This window comes from Bufo bufo, chromosome 2 (genome assembly GCF_905171765.1).
Source record: "Bufo bufo chromosome 2, aBufBuf1.1, whole genome shotgun sequence".
Taxonomy (NCBI): Eukaryota; Metazoa; Chordata; class Amphibia; order Anura; family Bufonidae; genus Bufo; species Bufo bufo.
Window position 1 is genome coordinate 29,752,725 of NC_053390.1, and position 26,600 is coordinate 29,779,324.

Consider the following 26,600-nt stretch of genomic DNA (forward strand, 5'->3'; position numbering starts at 1 on the left):
AGGCACGTTGTACCCAGGAGGAAAGGGCTGCTGTGTGCTGCTAGTGGCGTTACAAATACATTGTTCAAAGCAGTATTTAAAATCCTAAGAACAATTCCTGTTCTCTGTTGTATCTGGGGTAATCGCTAGCAGGACTGGAGACTTTCTTCGGTGCACACTGTCATATGTTAAAGGTATACAGAACTGGAGCAGGAGGTCTGAATACCGCTGTGACAGGTGGGAGCATGCTGCCCATCTGAAAGTTCACATTAGAGTTCAGAATGAGAAAATTGGTGATCTGGAGAGGAGCATGCTGCTCATTGAGCAAGCATTCAGTGGAGTGGAAATGGCAGCTGGAGATAAGGGTCAGGAGGAGCAGGTAGGAAGCTGGGTCAACGTATACAGGGGGAGTAGAAAGGGATCCAAGAAAAGAGAGGCTGATCCTATTACTGCTAAACGGGTGAATTGGTCAATTAGGGAAGAGGGGTAGAGGTATACCCAACCCTGAATACTGCTCCAACACTAAGAAATGCAAAACTGGAAAAGGGGGCAGTGACTTAGTAAAACTTTACTTTTAATGGTATTAATGAATAAAACACAGGCCCCTACTTGACAAAAAGCAAAAATGGCAAGCCCAGAGCTCTACTGGTCGCTGGTGGAGAACCGTCAGGAGCACTGGGTATATCCGTCAAATGGCGAGTGAGTGTCAAATCAGACTATTTGCCACAGAAAAGCAAAAAAAATTATGTCTCACCATTGTTGAAAGTATGTTTCCACAAATGGTGTAGAGCAAAGTGTCACGGGTGGCACCCTACACGGACAGCGGGTGACTAGTGAGGAGGACCTAAGGGAGGAGAGCTAGCCCTACCACACCCTACTTGGCCTAGTCCACCCTATAATATCCTTACGGGGTCAGGCCGGACTACTCGCCTAGAGGGGACACCATTATCTTGGTGATCGCTACTCCCTGGTATACAGCCATACGTTGACCACGGTAATTCCAAGTTACACTTCAGTGCTGTGCTGTACGCAGCCTTTGGTATTAACCTGTTAATCCGTTTTGCCCTTGAAGATTGTAGGGGCTCATATAGATGAAACGTTTCGGGACATTAGTATCATTCTACGTTTTGCGTGTATACTTTTTCAAGTTTTCCAGCCCCGGATCTGTTACCCATTCCACCCACTTCTACCCTTGCAGGGTTTTTTGGACCCCATACCTAGGATATTATAGGGTGGACTAGGCCAAGTAGGGTGTGGTAGGTTTAGCTCCCCTCCCTTAGGTCCTCCTCACTAGTCACCCGCTGTCCGTGTAGGGGGCCACCCGTGACACTTTGCTCTACACCATTTGTGGAAACATACTTTCAACAATGGTGAGAAAACTATTTTTGCTTTTCTGTGGCAAATAGTCTGATTTGACACTCACTCAGCCATTTGACGGATATACCCAGTGCTCCTGACGGTTCTCCACCAGCGACCAGTAGAGCTCTGGGCCCGCCATTTTTGTTTTTTGTCAAGTAGGGGCCTGTGTTTTATTCATCAATACCATTAAAAGTTAAGTTTTACTAAGTCACTGCCCCCTTTTCCCAGTTTTGCATGATCCTATCACTGTGCACCTAAGCAAAATTGCCAAGTTGGGTAATAATACAAGGGTGTCAGTCCCAGAAATGGCAACCCTAGAGGATACTGCTCTAACAGCCAGGATGGGGGGTGCAAATACAGGTGGGCCTGTACAGTCAGGACTTATAAGGGATTTTATTATCAGGACGGCGGATAGTATAACTGAATGGTTTGCCATCTCCCTCGTGCCAGGGTTCGGCATGTGGTGGAACAGGTGGATATATTACTGGGAGGAACTGGTGATGACTCAACTGTCTTGGTTCATGGTGAAACCAATGACAGAATACATGGAAGTTGAGAGAGGGTCCTTAAGAATAATTTCGAAGAAGTAGGTTGCAAACTTAAAGGGTTTCTACCACCAGAATTACTGTTATGTAGCTGACTGACATAGCGATGCACTAATGTCAGCACTACATAACAGTGTTTTTTACATTTCTCCCTGCAGCCGTTTTGATAAAATAAGCCCTTGTATAATATGCTAATGAGCCTCTAAATGCTATGTGGGCGTAAAATCAGCACCTAGAGGCTCCGTCTACTCACCCATTATCCCGCTCCTTTGGATTGATGTCACGGTTCGCAGCATCGCTGACGAAATCCCGCGCCTGCGCCGTTCACTTCTGTATTCGGCGCAGTGAGTGAATGATGCGCCGACTACGTCACAGTGAGGAAGCCGGCATCAGGAGAGCGGCCTTCACTCACTGCGCCGAATACAGAAGTGAACGGCGCAGGCGCGGGATTTCGTCAGCGATGCTGCGAACCGTGACATCAATCCAAAGGAGCGGAGCGGGCAGAACAGGGGACCTGGGCGGGATAAAGGGTGAGTAGACGAGCCTCTAGGTGCTGATTCTACGCCCACATAGCACCTAGAGGCTCATTAGCATATTATAAAAGTGCTTATTTTATCAGAACGGCTGCAGGGAGAAAACGTAAAAAACAGACCTCACTACTCAACGTATACAATGTCCCACCCTTTTCAATACACATAGACATTTAACATCCCAAAATGGCACGAATTAGACCAGGGGTTCAAGTTAGTCCAAGTCCTTTGTGAACAAAGGAAACCTGGCTGATGAGAGGGCCCATAATCCTGGGGCAAGAGGCTGGTAGCCAGGCCCCTCCAAAACCCAGTGGCGAGGTTGGTTTTGCCACAATATTGTTACGTATTATTAAGGACGTTTATATATCTGTTAATATAAATATATATATACAGGGAGTGCAGAATTATTAGGCAAATGAGTATTTTGACCACATCATCCTCTTTATGCATGTTGTCTTACTCCAAGCTGTATAGGCTCGAAAGCCTACTACCAATTAAGCATATTAGGTGATGTGCATCTCTGTAATGAGAAGGGGTGTGGTCTAATGACATCAACACCCTATATTAGGTGTGCATAATTATTAGGCAACTTCCTTTCCTTTGGCAAAATGGGTCAAAAGAAGGACTTGACAGGCTCAGAAAAGTCAAAAATAGTGAGATATCTTGCAGAGGGATGCAGCACTCTTAAAATTGCAAAGCTTCTGAAGCGTGATCATCGAATAATCAAGCGTTACATTCAAAATAGTCAACAGGGTCGCAAGAAGCGTGTGGAAAAACCAAGGCGCAAAATAACTGCCCATGAACTGAGAAAAGTCAAGCGTGCAGCTGCCAAGATGCCACTTGCCACCAGTTTGGCCATATTTCAGAGCTGCAACATCACTGGAGTGCCCAAAAGCACAAGGTGTGCAATACTCAGAGACATGACCAAGGTAAGAAAGGCTGAAAGACGACCACCACTGAACAAGACACACAAGCTGAAACGTCAAGACTGGGCCAAGAAATATCTCAAGACTGATTTTTCTAAGGTTTTATGGACTGATGAAATGAGAGTGAGTCTTGATGGGCCAGATGGATGGGCCCGTGGCTGGATTGGTAAAGGGCAGAGAGCTCCAGTCCGACTCAGATGCCAGCAAGGTGGAGGTGGAGTACTGGTTTGGGCTGGTATCATCAAAGATGAGCTTGTGGGGCCTTTTCGGGTTGAGGATGGAGTCAAGCTCAACTCCCAGTCCTACTGCCAGTTTCTGGAAGACACCTTCTTCAAGCAGTGGTACAGGAAGAAGTCTGCATCCTTCAAGAAAAACATGATTTTCATGCAGGACAATGCTCTATCACACGCGTCCAAGTACTCCACAGCGTGGCTGGCAAGAAAGGGTATAAAAGAAGAAAATCTAATGACATGGCCTCCTTGTTCACCTGATCTGAACCCCATTGAGAACCTGTGGTCCATCATCAAATGTGAGATTTACAAGGAGGGAAAACAGTACACCTCTCAGAACAGTGTCTGGGAGGCTGTGGTTGCTGCTGCACGCAATGTTGATGGTGAACAGATCAAAACACTGACAGAATCCATGGATGGCAGGCTTCTGAGTGTCCTTGCAAAGAAAGGTGGCTATATTGGTCACTGATTTGTTTTTGTTTTGTTTTTGAATGTCAGAAATGTATATTTGTGAATGTTGAGATGTTATATTGGTTTCACTGGTAAAAATAAATAATTGAAATGGGTATATATTTGTTTTTTGTTAAGTTGCCTAATAATATTGCACAGTAATAGTCACCTGCACACACAGATATCCCCCTAAAATAGCTAAACTAAAAACAAACTAAAAACTACTTCCAAAAATATTCAGCTTTGATATTAATGAGTTTTTTGGGTTCATTGAGAACATGGTTGTTGTTCAATAATAAAATGAATCCTCAAAAATACAACTTGCCTAATAATTCTGCACTCCCTGTATATATATAGTAACAGATACATAAACGTCCTTAATAATACGTAACCATATAAAACGATACATATGTCTTACTGATTTTCTTATATAAAACTAAGGTTGATTATAAGCATATATAGATATCATAGATTTTCGGCTTCATTAAAGGGGTTATGCACTTTGTTTAAACTGATGATCTATCCTCTGCGCCACCAATGATAATTAACCTTTAATACACAAGGCGGGTAGTGGCAGCAATTCAGCGGCAGTTAACCCCTCAGGTGCCGGTGTCTGAGGTAGGGTGCCGGCAATGGGATTCTGCTGCCGACACCTGCCTCCTGTATTAAAAGTTAAAGACTACCTTTCGTGGGTTCGGACTTAGTTAAGTTAGCAGGACATGTAGAGCGGCGGCTAGGGATCTCCCTGCACCTACTATTATTCCTGGGCTCCGTTCGCCTGCTGTGCCCCAGTTACAGTCTCCTGCTCCGTATGCCAATTACATTTACTACTATCGTAACGATGGGGAGGAGACATCAGCTTCTCTCCTGGGTGTTCCGAGAAGAAATCTTATTAGCGGTGACCTTTCCATGAACTTCTCTCGGCCATCCTTAAAACACATACATATAACAATATGGCCTCTTATAGGTATATATAATCAAATCCACTATAACTACACTGCTCAAAAAAATAAAGGGAACGCAAAAATAACACATCCTAGATCTGAGTTAATTAAATATTCTTCTGAAATACTTTGTTCTTTACATAGTTGAATGTGCTGACAACAAAATCACACAAAAATTAAGAAATGGAAATCAAATTTTTCAACCCATGGAGGTCTGGATTTGGAGTCACACTCAAAATTTAAGTGGAAAAACACACTACAGGCTGATCCAACTTTGAAGTAATGTCCTTAAAACAAGTCAAAATGAGGCTCAGTAGTGTGTGTGGCCTCCACGTGCCTGTATGACCTCCCTACAACGCCTGTGCATGCTCCTGATGAGGTGGCAGATGGTCTCCTGAGGGATTTCCTCCCAGACCTGGACGGAAGCATCTGCCAACAACTGGACAGTCTGTGGTGCAACGTGACGTTGGTGGATAGAGCGAGACATGATGTCCCAGATGTGCTCAATTGGATTCAGGTCTGGGGAACGGGCGGGCCAGTCCATAGCATCAATGCCTTCGTCTTGCAGGAACTGCTGACACACTCCAGCCACATGAGGTCTAGCATTGTCTTGCATTAGGAGGAACCCAGGGCCAACCGCACCAGCATATGGTCTCACAAGGGGTCTGAGGATCTCATCTCGGTACCTAATGGCAGTCAGGCAGTCAGGCTACCTCTGGCGAGCACATGGAGGGCTGTGCGGCCCTCCAAAGAAATGCCACCCCACACCATTACTGACCCAATGCCAAACCGGTCATGCTGGAGGATGTTGCAGGCAGCAGAACGTTCTCCACGGCGTCTCCAGACTCTGTCACGTCTGTCACATGTGCTCAGTGTGAACCTGCTTTCATCTGTGAAGAGCACAGGGCGCCAGTGGCGAATTTGCCAATCTTGGTGTTCTCTGGCAAATGGCAAATGTCCTGCACGGTGTTGGGCTGTAAGCACAACCCCCACCTGTGGACGTCGGGTCCTCATATCACCCTCATGGAGTCTGTTTCTGACCGTTTGAGCAGACACATGCACATTTGTGGCCTGCTGGAGGTCATTTTGCAGGGCTCTGGCAGTGCTCCTCCTGTTCCTCCTTGCACAAAGGCGGAGGTAGCGGTCCTGCTGCTGGGTTGTTGCCCTCCTACGGCCTCCTCCACGTCTCCTGATGTACTGGCCTGTCTCCTGGTAGCGCCTCCATGCTCTGGACACACAGCAAACCTTCTTGCCACAGCTCGCATTGATGTGCCATCCTGGATAAGCTGCACTACCTGAGCCACTTGTGTGGGTTGTAGACTCCGTCTCATGCTACCACTAGAGTGAAAGCACCGCCAGCATTCAAAAGTGACCAAAACATCAGCCAGGAAGCATAGGAACTGAGAAGTGGTCTGTGGTCACCACCTGCAGAACCACTCCTTTATTGGGGGTGTCTTGCTAATTGCCTATAATTTCCACCTGTTGTCTATGCCATTTGCACAACATCATGTGAAATTGATTGTCACTCAGTGTTGCTTCCTAAGTGGACAGTTTTATTTCACAGAAGTGTGATTGACTTGGAGTTACATTGTGTTGTTTAAGTGTTCCCTTTATTTTTTTGAGCAGTGTAGGATACTTAGATAAATGTTTTATACACTTACGAAAAAGCACAACAGAGGAAAGATATGAAAAAGTTAATTTTTATAGTCTTGCATAGAGGCGTCTAAGACGGGACATGATTAACCTATATACAGGTGAAACTCAAAGAAATTAGAATATCGGGCAAAAGTCCATTTATTTCAGTAATGCAAATTAAAAGGAATTGCATTAATGCAGCTTAAAATTAGAATTTTGTGAAAAGGTTCAATATTCTAGGCTCAAAGTGTCACACTCTAGTCAGCTAATTAATCCATACCCCCTGAGCAAAGGGGACCTCAAAATTGAGACTTTGGGGTTTCATAAGCGGTAAGCCATAATCATCCAAATTATACCAAATAAAAGCTTGAAATATCTAGCTTTGCCTGTAATGAGTTTATCTCATATGTTAGTTTCACCTTTTAAGTTGCATTACGGAAATAAATGAACTTTGCACGATATTCAAATTTTTCACCTGTATGTAAATAAATAAATGTGCCACAAGCCAGGCACTCCCATTCTCAGCTCTGAGGACATGAGGATGGGACTGGTAGTGATTCTGGCTGCAACAGTTGTTCACAATGGCAGTTCTCACAGTGATGCTCCCTGGGGCCACGGCAGTGATAGGAGGGCGCACCCTTTGTTCCCTCAGGTCACACCCTGAGGTTGGGAGTCCTGCTTGATGGTAGTTGGGGTCCTCTTGCTATTGTGAGTTTGATGTGGGTGCATGACAGGAGATGTAGGTGCAGTGGCCGGCGAATGGTGCTGAAATCAGTACCCGGGCCAGTTGTAGAAAATAAACAAGTCTCTCATTACTGAATTGCAAAATGAGGGTTGTAGTGCATCCAACTGTACCAAACAAAGTTCCCAACAATATGTAAAGCCTCATTCACACGTCAGGGTTCGGTCAGTGATTGTGAGCCAAAACCAGGTGCAGCTCTAAATACAGAACAGGCGCAGATCTTTCCCTTATACCTTATGTCTGTGGAGGCTCCAATCCTGGTTTTAGCTCACAAACACTGGGAAATCACTGACCAAACACTGACGTGTGAATGAGGTTTATCTGTGTAAACTGTGTAGAAGTCTGGTTCTCACTCCTCTTTCCTAAAATTAAGTTCTCAACCCATCACTTGGTTGAACTTCAGGGACTTATGCTGTTTTTTCACCATACTAGCTATGTAACTAGTTGACCAGCTATATAGACATCTAGAAGATAACAATAGGAGGAAAGCCGATGGCTACCTTATTAATCAGTCATACTGCCTGGTTGGGTTGATCCTACTAATTAAAATCACTTCCCGCTTTCCTGAGAACAAAGACGTTTATTCTTTATGCAAACGAGGTCTTCAGTGCACAGAGGGACGGAAATACTGCACTCGATTTTCACAAGCCAGGTATCATTTTAGTTAGCAGGGTCATCCCTACCAGCCAGTATACCTGGAGTAGTAGTATTGAGACTGCTGACAGATCTTCTGTAAGGATTGTTTCCCTCTTCATCCACAGGAGTACACAATAGTGAAGAAGACTTCGGGGGACTGTGTGACTCCCATCATCCATCTCCAGGAGTCAGGAGGGCGGAGCAGGACCCCTCCCCCCATCACAGAGCCTCCCCCTCACCCCCTGATACATGAGCAGAAGATCCTAGAACTCACCCACAAGATGATGGAGCTGCTGACTGGAGAGGTGACACTGCTGGGAATGCTGGGAAATTCTCCAGTAACAGCACTGGAGGGGTCTGGGTGATGACGGTGTCATTGTGTTGTCAGGTTCCTATAAGGTGTCAGGATGTCACTGTCTATTTCTCCATGGAGGAGTGGGAGTATATAGAAGGACACAAGGATCTGTACAAGGAGGCCATGATGGAGGAGCACCAGCCTCTTATATCACAAGGTAAGAGCCGTCATGTGCAGTGTGTACACGTGTGTGCAGTGACATGTAATGGAGGAGCTCCAGCCTCTTATATCACAAGGTAAGAGCCGTCATGTGCAGTGTATACACGTGTGTGCAGTGACCTGTAATGGAGGAGCACCAGCCTCTTATATCACAAGGTAAGAGCCGTCATGTGCAGTGTATACACGTGTGTGCAGTGACCTGTAATGGAGGAGCACCAGCCTCTTATATCACAAGGTAAGAGCCGTCATGTGCAGTGTGTACACGTGTGTGCAGTGACCTGTAATGGAGGAGCACCAGCCTCTTATATCACAAGGTAAGACCCGTCATGTGCAGTGTATACACGTGTGTGCAGTGACATGTAATGGAGGACAACCAGCCTCTTATATCACAAGGTAAGACCTGTCATGCAGTATACACGTGTGTGCATGTAATAGAGGAGCTACGCAAATCTACAGGCTCTTTTAACATCATGTTAGGGCCCTGCATTTGCCTTATAAGTTAAACATAATCATAGGGCTTTATTTACCTGACAGATAGTAAATAGGTGTCGTATTGGCACTGCGATATTCGTGTAGACTGCTTAATGATGACATCATGCACCAGACCACCGCAGCAGGACGCATGTGTTACTGTGAGCTTAGGCAATTGCAACTTATCAGGGACATGTGTCGAGTTCTCCGGCCTCTCAAAGCTACCGCCAGATGTGAGAGTAGAGAAAACATTGAGATCAACTAGGTCATCCCTGATCTTGATATTTGAGAAAAGCTCATACTGATTCCACAAGAGATGTTGAAAGTAGAACAGCTTGCACCTCTTGATCACCGCCCTGTATCTGTTGAGGACCCACATGGATGAAGTTGCATGGAGAAGCAAGGGGGAGGATGAGGAGCTACGACTGGTGGGGAGGATATTTAGGAGAAATTGCTGGTGCAGGGGGAAATTGAGTTTTCCCAGAGACAGCTAGGGGATGAGGCTGATGATGATCATGACGTTGACCATGACGATGACACTGGCCGTGACCAACCATCTCAATACAGCTCAGAACATGAAAGCTGTTTGCTTGGTTGCTGACATACTCTCAAGTGTATTGTTATCATCCAGCACAATGATGACTACTGCTTTTAGACCCTCGCTATAGAAGTTGAATGGGGGGAATGTTTTCCTGATACTGAAAGAGGCTAAATTGTTGGATTACTAGGATATGCTCATTACCCAGCTTTCCACCGATTTTGCTGAGCAGATGTCTGCCACCAGGAGGCCTCTTTCTGCTGACTTCCCGCCGTCCAAGTAGCAGAAGCCACAGCAATTTTTTTTTAAAAAGCAGGTGATAAAATAGAACTAAAACCCCATATTTATTACCCTGATTCAGATTTATTACCCAGATTGTAGAAATATCCCATATGTGACCCTAGAGTTCTACTTGACTCCAATACGAATCTCAGAATTGAAGGAGCACCGTGTAGATTTTAGGGGTCATTGTTTTGTAGGACATTTTTCAGGCACGATTTCAGATTTGCACAGGCGTTGAGGAGCTAAAGCGGTGGCTTAAGGGGTGGGCGGTGCTTAGGTGGTTCTAGTCGGCGCTGACTGTATTCATGCGCATAACAAAACACAAGGTCCATATTAAAATATATAACACTTTATAACGACTATATAAACTGACTAGGGTCTCTGCTGCACTGGTCTCTGCTGCACTGTACCGTATTTTTCGCCCTATATAAGATGCACCTAGGTTTTAGAGGAGGATAATAAGAAAAAAATATTTCCATTTCATCCACCATGACGGCCCACAATAAGATTGACCCTTGACCTCTGTAGGGGCAGGAACACATGAAGAGAGTTTAAATTCCCCCCACCCCTCCACCTCCTCAGTGCTTTCCTGCCCCTACAGGGGCCAACATGTGGAGAGAGCCCTTCTATCAGGGGGGTAGTAACTTTATTCTTTTTCAGGAATCTCCTGCTGTCCTCCCGCGGCATGGGCTAAGGCTGGACAGCATGGAGCAACAAGGACCCTTGTCTCGGCTTATGCTGAGGCCTGCGGTCCTTCCTTACCTCTTGACCTCCTTCCTTCTATTGGGAAGCAGTCTGGGGTGCTGGCTTCACGAGGGTGGCTCGCTCGCTGCGCTTGGCGTCCTCCTTCACTGTTAAACATGTCACCGGCCGGGGGAGTAGGTGCGGCGCTTGGAGCGCTTTTAGGAGGCGTACCTTTAAGAGGACTGGTGCGGCGCAGGCACACGCCGACAACCTGAGGGCGCAGCTGAATGACGTCAGACGCCGTGAGGGATTCAAAATAATCGCGGTTCCAGTCAGCCCTCGCCTGCAAGCACCGCGATGTCTGAGGCACCTACTCCCCGCCAGGAAGGCTCCGATCCTTCGGCCATCAGTACCGTGAGTCCCCTCGGGGGGGTGTATTTCAAACTTTACACTCTTAAGTTTAGATACTAATTGCGGTATATCTGGTTGCTCCCTCACTTCCAGGGCACTAAAGAGTCTAAATCTAAAGTGAGACTCCTAAAATGCAATGCGTGCTCCAAAAGGCTCCCTGAAAATTACAGAAAAAGGCTGTGCAGAGATCTGGAAAGAAGAACAACCAGATATTCTAACAGAAATGAAATCTTTTATTTTGGACGAGATTAAATCTTCTTTGGCCACTATGTCAGCTCCCGCCAGTAACCCCAACCCTCCCAAGAAACGCAAACTCTCTATTATTTCCTCCTCTGATACCGAGGATGTAGAAGAAGCCTCCGTCACATCTAGACAGATACCTAACAAGGATCCCCTATCAGAAGGGGAGATCATGGAGGAAGATAAAAAATATTTCTTCTCCTCAGATGAAATGGAGGAATTACTGAGGGCTGTTAGGTCCACAATGGGAATTGAGGATACGCCTAAGCCCCGTACTGTCCAAGACGAAATGTCCGGGGGTCTTAGATCAAAAACGTCCATTGTTTTTCCTATAAACGAAAAATGGAAAATGATCATGGAAGAGTGGTCGGATCCAGAGAAGAGGCTAGGGGTCCCCAAGGAGTTTAGAAATAGACTCTGCTTTGACCCAACGGAATGCAAATTATTTAATGAAACCCCTAAGGTTGACATACAGGTAGCCAAGGTGGTAAAGAGAACCGCTTTACCTTTTGAGGACTCCTCTCAGCTGGGTGATCCAATGGATCGAAAAGCGGATGGGCTCCTGAAAAGATCCTGGGAGTCTGCGATGTTCAGAGTTAAAACAAATATTGCAGCAACATCCGTAGCCAGGGCCATGTATATCTGGCTAGGAGAACTCGACGAACAACTAAAAAATAAAACTTCTAGAGAAGAGATTAGGGATTCTATCCCACTCCTCCGATCCGCCACAGCATTCTTAGCAAATGCTTCCGCGGAATCCATCAGTTTTTCAGCAAAAGACGCTGCTCTCTCTAATGCAGCCCGGCGGGCACTATGGATGAAAGCCTGGTCAGGGGACAAAGCATCCAAAGCCAAGCTCTGCTCTATCCCATTTTCAGGGGAATTTGTTTTCGGGCCCACTTTAGATAAAATTCTAGAAAGAGCAGCTGATAAGAAAAAAGGTTTTCCGGAGGATAAGGAAACTAAAAAGAAGCCCTTTTGTCAGTTTCAGCCTCAACAAAGATCTTACAGGGGTAAAGGAAAAACCGGCAGATGGAGCTACCCTAAAGGGGGAAGAGGGAGAGGCTTCATCCTCAATCCCCAAAACAGACAGACCAAACAACAATGACGCCAGAGTAGGGGGCAGACTGATGGGTTTTCTATCCTCATGGGAACAAATCACCTCAAATCCCTGGGTTCTAAACGTAATCTCCCAGGGTTACAAGATAGAATTCACATCAGTCCCCCCAAGAAGATTCTGTATCTCTGCCCAGAACAGAACAGAACTTCCAAAGATATGGCAGGGTGTCCGAGACCTTCTAGATCTAGGTGTAATTCAAAAGGTCCCAGTACTAGAAGAGAGGAGAGGATTCTATTCCAACCTCTTTCTAGTAAAAAAAACCAGACCAGTCTTTTCGAACCATAATAAATTTAAAGCCTTTAAATAGATCCATTCTGTACAGGAAATTCAGGATGGAAACCATCCCATCCACAATTCCTCTGATCCAAAAAGGGGCATTTATTTCGTCGATCGACCTCAAAGACGCATATTACTATATCCCTATTCATCATCTCTCTCAAAAATATTTACGGTTCGCACTAAAGGGGGTGGACGGTTTGATCCACCACTTTCAGTACGTCGCCCTTCCTTTCGCCATCTCCTCGGCACCCAGAATTTTTACAAAAATTGTGGTAGAGATGGTGGCTTATCTTCGCCGAGAAGATATAACGATTATCCCATACCTCGACGATTTCCTAATTCTGGGCAGAACAGAAGTAGAAAACCTATCGGCAACTCAAAGGTTTTCAGAGATTCTAAAAGTTCTCGGTTGGATTATAAACATAAAAAAATCCACACTTACTCCATCCAGAAGAATAAGATTCCTAGGTGTAGAACTGGACTCAACCTTATTAAAAACCTTTCTTACTCAGGACAAAACAGCGGCCCTGATAGAGAAAATCAGGATGTTTCAGAGTTGTCACAGATGCTCCATCAGGAAAGCCATGAGCAAGGGGTGGGCGATATGGCCTAAAATCTATATTGCAATATAATTTTAAGCATATGCGATATATTGTTTTCTATATTTGGGGGGTGTTTAAATATTTTTTTTTTAAACTTTTTTAAAATAATTATTACCCTCCTTAAGGGCTAGAACCCTTGTCATATTCACCCTAATAGAGCTCTATTAGGGTGAATAGGACTTTACACTCTCCCTGCTGCCCTGTGCTTTGTGCACATAACAGCAGGGAGCTGACCATGGCAGCCAGCCTCTGAATCCATATCGTGGCCCAAATTTATATTGCATATCGCCTATATCGCCCAACCCTACCATGAGCTTACTAGGAAGCCTAACCGCCTGCATACCCTCAGTCCCCTGGTGCCAAAGCCACACGAAGATAATCCAGGGTTGGATTCTAAGAGAATGGAATGGAAAACAGGTAGACCTAGACAGAAGTACAGTACAGACCAAAAGTTTGGACACACCTTCTCATTCAAAGAGTTTTCTTTATTTTCATGACTATGAAAATTGTAGATTCACACTGAAGGCATCAAAACTATGAATTAACACATGTGGAATTATATACATAACAAACAAGTGTGAAACAACTGAAAATATGTCATATTCTAGGTTCTTCAAAGTAGCCACCTTTTGCTTTGATTACTGCTTTGCACACTCTCTTGGCATTCTCTTGATTAGCTTCAAGAGGTAGTCCCCTGAAATGGTTTTCACTTCACAGGTGTGCCCTGTCAGGTTTAATAAGTGGGATTTCTTGCCTTATAAATGGGGTTGGGACCATCAGTGGCGTTGAGGAGAAGTCAGGTGGATACACAGCTGATAGTCCTACTGAATAGACTGTTAGAATTTGTATTAGGGCAAGAAGAAAACAGCTAAGTAAAGAAAAACGAGTGGCCATCATTACTTTAAGAAATGAAGGTCAGTCAGTCATCCGAAAAATTGGGAAAACTTTGAAAGTAAGGGCTATTTGACCATGAAGGAGAGTGATGGGGTGCTGCGCCAGATGACCTGGCCTCCACAGTCACCGGACCTGAACCTAATCGAGATGGTTTGGGGTGAGCTGGACCGCAGAGTGAAGGCAAAAGGGCCAACAAGTGCTAAGCATCTCTGGGAACTCCTTCAAGACTGTTGGAAGACCATTTCAGGGGACTACCTCTTGAAGCTCATCAAGAGAATGCCAAGAGTGTGCAAAGCAGTAATCAAAGCAAAAGGTGGCTACTTTGAAGAACCTAGAATATGACATATTTTCAGTTGTTTCACACTTGTTTGTTATGTATATAATTCCACATGTGTTAATTCATAGTTTTGATGCCTTCAGTGTGAATCTACAATTTTCATAGTCATGAAAAAAAAGAAAACTCTTTGAATGAGAAGGTGTGTCCAAACTTTTGGTCTGTACTGTACATTACTCACTCACATGATCTCCGAATCAAGTAGTCAGTCACTGGCACTGCGCAGAGTGCACTGACCGTCTGGCGTCACAATTCTGGTTTGCAGACGCGGCAGGAAGTAGAAGTAAGGAGCAGGCGCGAGCAGCTCCGAGCAGGAGTGCCAGGAGGAACACACTCAGTCAGTCTCAGGAGTAGGAGTGGACTCTCAGGAGCGCAGCTGAGCCTGAGGTAGTGTCTACTTACTGGTCTGTGCTGCTGGGGATTGCTGAAAGGGGTTAATAACTATTGTGAAAGGTCCTTCACAGTAGTTATTAACCCTTTTCAGCAGTCCTCCATTCACAGTATTTATTAACCCCTCGGGGGACTGCTAAAAAGGTGGTTAATAAATACTATGTGAAGGGGGGACTGGCTGGCTCCCTCCAGTACACACCCTGGCCCCTCCACAAGTTCTTCTCTTTCCTCCCCCCATACTCCCCCATAACAGTGTCAACACCATAGATGCCCATAACAGTGTGTCATCCCCACAGATGGCCCCCATAACAGTGTGTCATCCCCACAGATGGCCCCCATAACAGTGTGTCATCCCCAAGCACCACATTATTTTCTGTCCGCCGCCGAGACCAGGATCTGGATCCGCCACTGATCCATTGTGTATTATAGAGCATAACTCTTGCTAACATGCATGGCCCCTTCTGCGGCATCTGGCCCTTTTTGTCTACCTTGCCCTGTCTGGCTTAATTGCATAATTGTTTCTATTACGTAAATGGGATATGCCTAGAAAATCGCAGAACAAGAAACTCAAGGAGAAGTCTCCTTCATGGCAAACTCTACCTAAGCCTTTCCATAGACCTCAACCACCTGAAATGGAACAATCAGACTCTCCCAGCAGGAGTTTGTGTTCTTTGATGCCATCTGAGCCTGACCCAGCTATAGGGTCCCAAGCACCAGCATTTGACCCTACTGAACTATATGCTAATATTAAAACGCTTTTCACTTCAGAGTTATCCAAGGCTGTTGGGAACTTTTACCAAGCAAATGCAGGAATTGGGTACCTAAGTATCTGATCTAGAGGATAGGATGGATGAAGTGGCAGATGCCATGGAAGAAGATAAGTCTCGCCTCCACAATCATGTTCATCACCTTAAAGACCTTGAGTATAAACGGGAGGACTTGATAAATCGTAACCGGAGAGCTAACATTAGGATTAGGGATATGCCTGAATCCATTATGGCATTGCAACCCACTGTTCTTAACCTCTTTCAAGCTCTATTACACCAGGCAGACCCTAATATGTTCAGAATGGATCGCGTGCATAGAGCACTTGGTCATACTAGAAATCTTAATGTTCCTCAGGATATTGTGCTTTGGCTACACTACCCTGAAATGAAGGATCAACTCTTAGCAGTGGCTCGAAATTTGAAACCCCTCCCCGCTGTGGCTCCATCTGTACAACTGTTCACAGACCTGGCTCCTGCTACCCTAGAACGTCATAGAGCAATGAGTCCTGTTGCCATGGGTCTGCAACGAGCTCAAATCCGCTATCAATGAGACTTCCCTTTCCATGCGGTGTGTAGATTGGAAACCATCGCTGATCAAGGATCTTATGGAAGGCTATGAGATTCTGCAACAGGAAGGAGTCTCTTTTGAACCACCAGTTGATCCTGCTCCACTGCTGCAGAGACCGGACAGATCATGGCAGGTTTAGAAGAAAGAGTATCCCTGCCCTTCTGGAATCCCCAGGGTGAGCCTAATGGAGATCTCATAGTTAGACCCCTACCACAGAGGACTTGGCTTGATGGAACGGTATGTTTCTGCTGTCTATCTCATGATCTCTGAGGCTCTTTACTTCTAAGGCTTCCATTTTTTTCTATTTTACATTGTTCTGATGGTGCTCCCTACTGACTGCTGGGATGGATTTGGTCATTATCTGCTTACTCTGTCCTGCTGATAATCCTTCTGGTAGTGCCTTTACTAGTGGTATTGTCGGAAGCGCAACTGGCTCCTTCTTCCCCTGAGTATTTTGTTTTATCAAGCTATTCCTTTTTTTTTTGTACCAGGAATATATTTTACTGGTGCACTCCACTTACAAGGCAGGGTGACGCTGGGCTGTGATGGGCGCTGGAATTGGTGCCTGATCGGTGATGTTAGATGGACATTTGGGGTTTACTACATTTATTTTTTTATGTACTTTCTGGTCTGACTATTTTTCAGCTATCAAGGACTTTCAGACAGTTCCATGGAGCTGGTTTCTTCTTACTACAGCAAGTTACTATTTCTAGGGTGACTTTTTAATTTTGGGGGGCTGTGGTGGTTTCTTGCTGTCCCGCTCTTGTTTACTTTCTGACGGTTTCCCCTATTTGGGATACTGCTGTTCCGATATGGGGTGCGGGACCCACCACAGCCTTCATTCTTTTCTTTTATATACTTTTTTCCTTTATATATAGCTTTTTCCACCTTTTCATGCCAAACTATCCAATATACTTCTCTTTATACAGAGCAGTGTGTTTTTTTTTTCCTTTTCTTTTTTATCATATATTTCTCATGACATGGATTTGGATTCCATGATCTTCCCACGGCTAGGGCATTTCAGGGCACGATATTAGCAAGTTCTGTCCGATACGTGGCTCCTGACTGTTTTTGTATCTATGTTTATACTGTTTTTGTTAGGATTGATGTTCCACTCCTATTACTGATTACATGAGTACTTTTATTTCCCTTTTGGCATGTGAAAGATTCTGTCTCATAATGTTAGGAGGTTCAACTCTCCTCCTAAGAGGCAAAAAGCCTTCTTACAATATGACCGCCTCAACGTTCAGGAATGACACTTTAACCACTCCTCTTGTCCTTCGATACTTCCATAACAAGTATACGTTACTGGCTCATGCTCCGTACCAGTTTACATACACTGCAAAACATAGCAGCTGTTTGCTGGCAGAAACCTGACACAGCGGGTCAATGGATGGAGAGGTACCTGCTCCGGAGTAGCAGGTTCGGACCAATACATTCAGGAGATAAGATCGTGGTCTTCAGCCAAGGTGGTGGAAGCAGCTAATGGAAAAGGAAGTAACGCATGCTGGCAACTCTCCTTTACTATGAGAGGAGGACCAGGAGTGGTTGGACTTGGGCCCAGCAGGCATTATGATAGACTATACAACTGGCTATTAAGATAGCAATAAAACCATCACGACCACCATTTCAGCCTCACTGCAGTTACTACAGATGGAGGTAGTGGCTCATGCTGGGAGATTGGAGGAGTTATAACATTGAGTGAATATGCTGGAGTCTGAGTCGGGAGACACCCATGCCCATATAAGACAGCTACAGTTATATAACTCAGTGTTAAAGGACAAGCTGAATGGCCTTGAAGATAGGTACAGAAGAAACAACCTGAGAATCGTGGGTTTGCCAGAATACATTAAACTGCATTTGCTCCACAAGCTATGTGAGGAAAAAATACCAGAGGCCTTAGCCTTACAAGGTACCAAGAGGGTGGAACGGGTCCAACGGATAGGTCCCCGGCAGGCAAATAACAATATAGATATAGACAAAGCAGGGAGGCCTAGACAAGTGATTGTCTGGTATCCGGACAACAACCATAAGGAAGAGATTTTGCACAGTTTTCGTGCTAGCAAATTGCCCTTACTCATACGGGGAGCTGAGATTCTAATATTTGCGGATTACTACTTTGAGGTTAGTCGAAGGCAGAGCATTCAGCTCTGTGTGCTCCACTCTGTATGCAAAGCGCATCAAGTTTCATTTACAATATGCTGCTATCCTCAGATTTTACTCAATCTACCAGAGCAGTGGTGACCTTTAGCTCCCCAGCGGAGACAGCTTCTTACTTAGAAGATGAAGGTCTGATGCCGAGTAACTGGGAGACCCAGGCTCACTCTCCCATTAGTGACCATGGCAAGATTGCTGGGGGACATATCGTAGATAATTCAGAGAAGGTCCCCGGTCCATGGAATCAACCATCTCCAACTCATGGGCTACAGTTGCTGTTCCCAACTGCAATACTTCTTCTTTCCTGAAGGAGCAAAGGCGCCTGATAACAAGTCGCCATGAGATTGTCCAGACGGACGGCTGAACGGTTATGTAACATATCTGCCGGTTCTCTTTGACATCATAATAGACTCTTGAGAGGCTGTGTCACGCTGCCCGGAAGAAGAGAGGGAAAGCATGCGCCCACTAGTCTGCCACCCACGCCCCTGTCCCTGCCTACTTGCACTTACCAGTCCTAGGCGACTGAGCGCAACTGGGCGGCGATCCCTAACTTGAGTAAGTGCGGGAGGGACAGAGAAAAGCGGAGACAGGAGCGTACAGCAGTCGAGAAGGGTCAACAAACTAGCAAAGGTCACAACGAGAGGTCACGTCAAACTACGAGGGAGATGCAAAGACAATACCAATAAGAAGCCAGAGGTCAAACCTGGAGGTTGCGTCAGAGTACAAGGGAGAAGCAGGAGCGTGGTCAAATAACTAGCCGTCGGTCAAATTCAAGAGCAATGGAGCACAGTATTAAGGGCCTATATAAACAATATCACAGGCAACCTGTGGCCAGCAGGTTGCCTGCCTATATACTGAAGGGCTAATGTAATGTGACGTGGCCAGCGCCACATGACCTGTCCATGTCCAGCTTGGCGCTCACCCCACACAGGTATCCTGGCAACAGAGGACGCCGCCCGCACATAGAAGGAGCATGCGGCCGGCGCGCTCTGCCCTCCGTTGCCATGGCAGCGGAGACGCCAAGCGGCTCCCCGCTCTGCGCGGAGGGCGCCTCCTGCAGCTGCCGGAGAGTAACAGGACGTCGGCGGTGCAAGGGGAAGGATGCGCGTCGCCGGCGTCCTGTGACAGTACCCCCCCCCCCTTCTCCACGGGGGGCCTTAGGACCGCATGAGCGATTTTCTCTGGATGTTCCCGGTGGAACTTTCTAACCAAAGAGGAGGCATGCCTCCGATGCGCCGGCACCCAGGACCTCTCCTCAGGTCCAAAACCCCTCCAGTGCACTAAGTACTGCAAGGAGTTTCGAACCTTCCTGACATTAGGAAGGATCTTAGATATAACAAACTCGTCATAGCCTTCTACTTCCACGGGAGAGGGAGGACCTTGTGAAGGAACCACAAGTGAAATGTACCTCTTTAACAGTGACTTATGAAACACATTGTGGATGCGGAGGGAGTCGGGCAATTTCAGTCTAAAAGACACTGGATTGAGATTCTCCGTAACCTCGTAAGGTCCTACAAACTTCCTGACAACCCCTTTCAGAGACAAATTTTTGGTGGATAACCACACCTTATCACCGACCACGAAGTCAACCCCCTTGGAGCGCTTCTTATTAGCTTGGACTTTTTGAGCCTCCTGGCCCTTCTCCAGGTTCGATTGAACCTGGGCCCCGACTGTGCACAGGTCTGATGTGAAGCTATCAGCCTCCGGGTTGAAAGAGGACACAGAAACATTTGAGCTAAAACGAGGATGATAACCCAGGTTACAGAAAAAAGGGGACACTCCCGTGGAGAAATTTACCCGATTATTGATGGCGAACTCCGCCAATGGAAGATATCCCACCCAGCGATGCTGATTATCGGACACATAACATCTGAGAAACTGTTCGACTGCCTGGTTTAACCTTTCCATCTGCCCATTGGTCTCGGGATGGAAGGCTGACGAAAAGGATAAATTAATCTTACACCTTTGACAGAAAGCTCTCCAAAACTTGGATACAAACTGAACACCCCTGTCAGAAACAACATTCTCAGGAACGCCATGCAGCCGTACAATGTGGTCAACAAATAAGGACCCTAGCATCTTGGCATTGGGTAGTCTAGCCAGTGGGACGAAATGCACTATTTTACTAAAACGGTCGACCACTAACCACACCACTGACTTCCCCTCAGAGACGGGCAAATTGGTGATAAAGTCCATGGAGATATGAGACCATGGCCTGCAGGGAATGGGTAGAGGTCGAAGTTCCCCAGCAGGGCGAGTTTTAGGAGACTTGGATCTCGCACATACCTCACAAGCGGACACATAGGAATGGACATCTCTGGAGAAGGTGGGCCACCAGAAAGATCTAGACACCAGCTCCATGGTAGCATTGATACCGGGATGGCCGCAAAAAATAGAGTCGTGACATTCGCCTAACATACGAAGACGGAAGTGCCCAGGGACAAACAACTTATCTGAGGGGGTTCGTGCAGGTGCGAGATGCTGTGCAGAAATAATTTCAGAAGAGGAGGAGGAGGCTGGAAAGCGCAAAAACTTCGGGACAAGGTGTCCGCATTGATGTTCTTACTTCCTGGCCTGAAAGTAATGGAGAAGTTAAAACGGGTGAAGAACAGGGCCCATCTAGCTTGCCTAGGATTAAGGCGTTTGGCGGTTTCAAGAAACACTAGGTTTTTATGGTCAGTAAGAACCGTAACACAGTGTTTGGCCCCCTCTAAAAAATGTCTCCATTCCTCGAAAGCCCATTTGATAGCCAGTAATTCCCAATTTCCTATGTTATAATTCCTCTCGGTGGGAGAGCATTTACGAGAAAAGAACGCACAGGGTCTTAAATTGGTGAAATTAGAAGACCCCTGGGAAAGGATGGCCCCCACCCCATCCTCCGTTGCGTCAACCTCAACAACGAATGGTACCTCTGGATCCCGCTGAATCAAGACTGGAGCATTCTGAAAACACATCTTAAGGGATTCGAAGGACTCGAGAGCCCCAGGTGGCCAGTTAACAAGGTCCGCTCCCTTCTTAGTTATATCGGTCAAGGGCTTGGCGATAACAGAATTTTTTTAAATTCATTTTCGATAGTAATTGGAGGACCCCAAAAAGCGTTGTAATGCTTTAAGGGAGAATGGTCTCATCCAGTCTTGAATAGCCTGAACCTTCTTAGGATCCATTTTAAATGTGTGTGGAGTAAGGATATACCCTAAAAACAACATTTCCTGTACTCCAAACACGCATTTTTCAAGTTTGACCGACAATTGATTCTCTCTGAGGATACCAAGCACTTGTTTAAGATGGGAGACATGGGATCCCCAATCCGGAGAGAAAATCAAGATATCATCAAGGTAAACAATAACGAATCTACCAATAAGCTCCCTGAAAATATCATTCATGAAGTTTTGGAAAACTGCCGGGGCGCTGCTAAGGCCGAAAGGCATGACTAAGTACTCAAAGTGCCTCTCTGGGGTGTTCAAGGCAGTTTTCCATTCATCTCCCTCTTTAATGCTTATAAGATTATAAGCCCCTTTCAAGTCAAGCTTAGAAAACCAGGAAGCCCCCAAAACCTGGTTGAACAAGTCGGCTATCAACTGGATAGAATACTGATTCCTAATGGTGATCTTGTTCAATTTTCTGTAATCGATACAGGGCCTAAGACCACTATCTTTCTTTTTGACAAAAAAGAACCCTGCACCCATGGGGGAGGAGGATGGCCTAATATGTCCTTTTTCTAAACTCTCCTTTAAATATTCCTTCAAGGCGTTGTGTTCGGGGCCAGAAAGGTTGTAAATACGCCCCTTGGGGAACTTAGACCCAGCCTCTAATTCAATGGTGCAGTCATAAGGTCTATGAGGAGGGAGAGTCTCCAATTCGCATGAGGAGAAGACATCTCGGAACTCTTCTAAATAAGGAGGAATTGGCATTACATCAGAAGAAACCCCTCCCTTGACAAGGGTTAGACAGGAGCTACAATTAGGACCCCACCTTTCTAACTCTCCCGTGGTCCAGTTAATGACCGGGTTGTGGAGCTGCGAACGAACACCTTTCTGAATGACTGATATACTCCAACAGACAAGGTTAATTTGGGAGTGCATAATTTGACGGTTCCTCCCAACAAGGGAGTGAAGTCAATGGCCACAATACAGATGGGAGTGGGCAGATTCAAGACCGGAATTCCCACCTGACCCGCGAACCTGAGATCAATAAAACTAAAGGCAGAACCGGAATCCATAAAAGCTCTACCTGATCCCCTGACTGTACCAAAGGTAACAGAAATGGGTAATAACAACTTCTTTCTTACCGCCTTCGGGAGTACCTTGCTTTTGGATCCCTCAAACTTGGGTGGTCTTCCAGATGGAGGGATCTTTGGACATTGACGAACCCAATGTTCCGGGTCGCCACAGTAGAAACAGGCACCCTGTAGTCGGCGTCGTTCTCTTCGAGTCATAGCCAGTTGCATAGGCTCATCCAAGTGAGACTCCTGGCTAGGTCCCACGGGTGCGGATTCAGGTCTGGAGGGTCCCTGGGGAAAGAAAAGATGTTCCCGCTGTCTCTCCCTGACACGTCTGTCCAATCTAATGGCCAAGGTCATGGTCTCCTCCTGTTTCCTTAAGCCACGGTCCTATAGAAAACAAAATATCACCGAAGCCCCCCAGATCTTTTAAAGGGGTTCCAACCTTCATCTGCAATAATGTATGGTTGAACTCTATGGATAGGTGACGCTCCACAGATTTACCTAAAGGGTTGATTTTCCTCATGCCAACCCTGATGTCATAAAGGGCATGAAATGCCGCCATGGCCGGGAGGCTCTGACCCGGAGGTGGTTTGGAGCACACCCAGCAGTTGGATCTATTTGCCGTCTTTGCTAACTGCAAATGCATTCTGAATAAAAAATTCGGATGTGACTCCTCATAACATTTTCCAAAGTGCATTAGACAGAAAGAATAAAGGAATACGAGGTACCTGATCATTGCACTTTGTGGTCCAGTAGCGTGGATCCACCCGTTACGTTCCTCGACCTTAAGGGAGGTTGGTGTCATCAGCAGCACCTGGACTGGCCCAAGATATCTCGGCTCTAGTCCCGTCTTCGGATGTTTCTTTAGCACGACCCAATCACCTGGTTGACTAGAATGAACACTGGTTATTGAGTCTGGGTTCGGAAGAGACTCCCGAATCCGGTGGTGGACATCAGGTGATAACCCGTGGGGCTGCCTGGAGGCATCCCTAATGGAATAAAGGGTTACAGCAGAACATTCAGGCCATGGATCGGCCATGATTTTTTACCTTGTTTGCAAAAATCTGACCCAAGTACCGTCAAAGAAAACGCAGTCGTGATGGTTTTCAACGTAATTCCCTACTAGGATAGAAAATTGATTGACAGTTGAGAGGTTAGAATGGTTAGTAAAAATGTTTGAAGATTGTTGTTTTCTGCACCAATTTCCCCCCCTTCTCATCGTCCTTAAAACCAGCACAAAGAGAAGCTGGATTCAACATGGTGCATCGTCTCAAGGTTAGATGGAGAGATGAGGGAGGGATGAGAGAGAGAGAAATAGAAAAGTGCTTCTATTGGACTCCGTAGTTTTAGTTGGACGGGAGTACATGACAGTGTTAGTTCGAACTGTCTGGGACTTTTGAATGCCCTGTTGCTGGAGATCGATGGATTCGTGCAGCCACAGTTCTGCTTTCTGGAGGGAACCATGACTTTGGAGTCTAGTGGGGAATTCACGGACAAACTTTTTCCCAAGTCCAGACCTGAAAGGTCACTTCTTTGGGGGTGGTCCACTCTGAACCTACAGTCCCTTGGTGCCAATCTTTGAGGGGCTTAACAACTCCTCCTCCATAGATGGATTTCATGTACTGCTTGGCTGTCCTATACTCAGAAGTGGTACCCTTCTGTTCCCTAGATTTCCCTACACCCATGCTCGAGCCTTCTAAAAGTAGGTGCGTCCACCTACAGTTTCCCGCGACATACGCCTGGATGGCTGCTACTCCCTTTCGTTCGCCTCTGAGTTGCCCTAGGGTTTCTGGCACCGACACATGGACTCCGTTCATCCTAGTTAGACCTCAGGAAAAGGAGTAGCAGCGTGAGGAAAAGGGCTCTCACCGACACGCCGCGACCATCAGAGTCTCCTAATGAGATATACCAGCCTGGGTTTTGGCTCTGAATAGTGAACTGACCACAGGATAGGGCTTCCAATTGACCCGGAGTAGAAAGTGCGCACAGGAAACACACAGTACTCCTGTGGAAAAAGGGGGCATGCAGAGAACACACAGTACCTTCTGCGGGGATGAGGGGCGCACAGGAAACACACAGTACTCCTGTGGGGAAAGGGGTTACTCACACAGCTATTGGTATGCCCGGGTGATCTATACCACCTTGTCTCCTTAAAAAAAGCTCTCCAACTCACTTTCCTTTGCCAATATGATTCTATATAGTCAAGCTGAACAGCACACAAAGCCATTTTTGCAGTGACTGATAAAAAACCTCTCGCTCAGCAGCAACCCTTGAATTCAGACAGTAGTTCCCACACAATATCACAAGACCCCCAGTACTCCCAAACAAATCTACAGAGAAGAGAGAGATAAAAAGAAAGAGAAAAGCGCCAAAATATGAAAAAGGAAAAACTGAATAATAGACTAAGAATAAAAATGGGTTAGTAAAAAGGAAAAACTGAAAAAAACTTGATTTACAGGAAGTCTTGCTATTTACATTGAGATTCAGTAAATGTTAACTTAAAACCAAACCTCACATACAAAAAACAAAAACCCTTTGGAAAACGTACAACTGTATAGGACTGAATTAACAAATCAATGTCTTGGAGGGTTCACCTCAAACCGTGAAAAATAGCAGGAGAATTTCTACCCACACAGTCAGTGAAATGTTAATTTGCCCAGCCCCAAACCAGCTTCAGATTTATTTTACCAAAGAAACAGGATTTAACATTACAAGGTCCCAAAACCCGTTTTTTTTTAAGGGGAAGGGAAAAATCTATTTAAATTGGGTCTTAGCGTTAAAATGGTTTATAAAGACCTTAATTTACCCTTCTCTGGCACACAAAAATTAGAAACTCTACTAAATTCCAGGAACCGATCTCTTTCCTCTCTGAGCTTCACATTTTCACATTTTAACCATTCATATTGAGATTTAAAATCTGCTTCATTGATCAATGATCTTGGTTGTCCCTGGGTTCTCTGCCTTTGCAAAGAACCGTGTCTGGGACCATTACCCCACCTTGCTGAATAAACCACTTTACTTCTAGGTGTGGTTCTGGGGTACTTAACATACCTGTGTCTGTTGCCATTAGCAACGTCACAATATCGTGCAATGTGCCCAATTTTCCTGCATGCAAAACAACTAATAGCTTGTCTCCCTGCACAATACCTTCTCTGGGCATGGGCAAATGGCGATCTGACTTGCTGCACAATATTATTCATCCCAGCATGACTAGATCCCACACTACTATCATCTGTATTGAGTCCACTTACCACGGACTCATCTGTGGAATCTTCTGGCATTGTGTTAACACTTCCAACTCCAGGGTCAGACACATTGTCCATCTCCATCCCTGAGTCGGATCCACTATGTGACCCACAGTCCTCAGACTTCTCCTTACATACAGCCCATACATTGCCTCTAATCCCAGACACATTACTCATTGTTGTTTCAATGACTCTGGCTGCAATAAGCACTGAGACTGTTCATCTTCTGTCCTCCTGCAGAGAGCAGACAATTCCCTTACAGCACCCTGTGCATGCGTCAGGCTTTCAGATAACATTCATTCTTGTTTTGGAGCTCAGTATTACACCTCACAGTACATTCATAATTAGCGCTAGCTTCAGCTGCCTGCTGGACAAGAGTCCAATTTAACAATTTCCACTTTCTAAATCTTCCACTTCTCCTTCCAAACTCAACTTCAGCCTACAAGACTATTGATCTACTGATATTTATCTGCTATCCACCCAGCAGCAAAAATCAGAGCATACTTGCCTTTCCTTTTGCGCCATTTTTTGGTACCGATCAGGTTTGCTACACAATTCTGAGCCTGAAGCCATGGATCAGTAGATCCCTGCATAGCTTGAAGAATGGCCACCGTGTCCTTCAACTGTGCTACTTCTTTAAAAATGCTTTGCATTGTACAGGAATATAAACACCACAATGGTTGCTACAAAAAAAACAAAACACTGGTACCGATCTCTCAGGCACGCGCGTTCACAGGATCGGAAGGTAAGCGAGTGGATCTCCAGCCTGCCAGCGGCGATCGTTCGCTTGCAGGCTGGAGATGTGATTTTTTTAACCCCTAACAGGTATATTAGACGCTGTTTTGATAATAGCGTCTAATATACCTGCTACCTGGTCCTCTGGTGGTCCCTTTTGTTTGGATCGAC

The 26,600-nt window shown here is 45.8% G+C and overlaps 1 protein-coding gene across 1 annotated transcript in view; it reads left to right on the forward strand.

The window, feature by feature from the left end:
* Positions 1-8,430: 8,430 nt before the first annotated feature.
* LOC120990676 (gastrula zinc finger protein XlCGF67.1-like) overlaps positions 8,431-26,600 on the forward strand; it is a gene marked incomplete at its 3' end in the record, with an annotated part of 30,916 nt that continues 12,746 nt past the window's right edge. The window contains exon 1 of the mRNA XM_040419586.1: positions 8,431-8,488. Within this exon, the coding sequence (XP_040275520.1) occupies positions 8,455-8,488 (34 nt within the window). The remainder of the gene's footprint in view (positions 8,489-26,600) is intronic.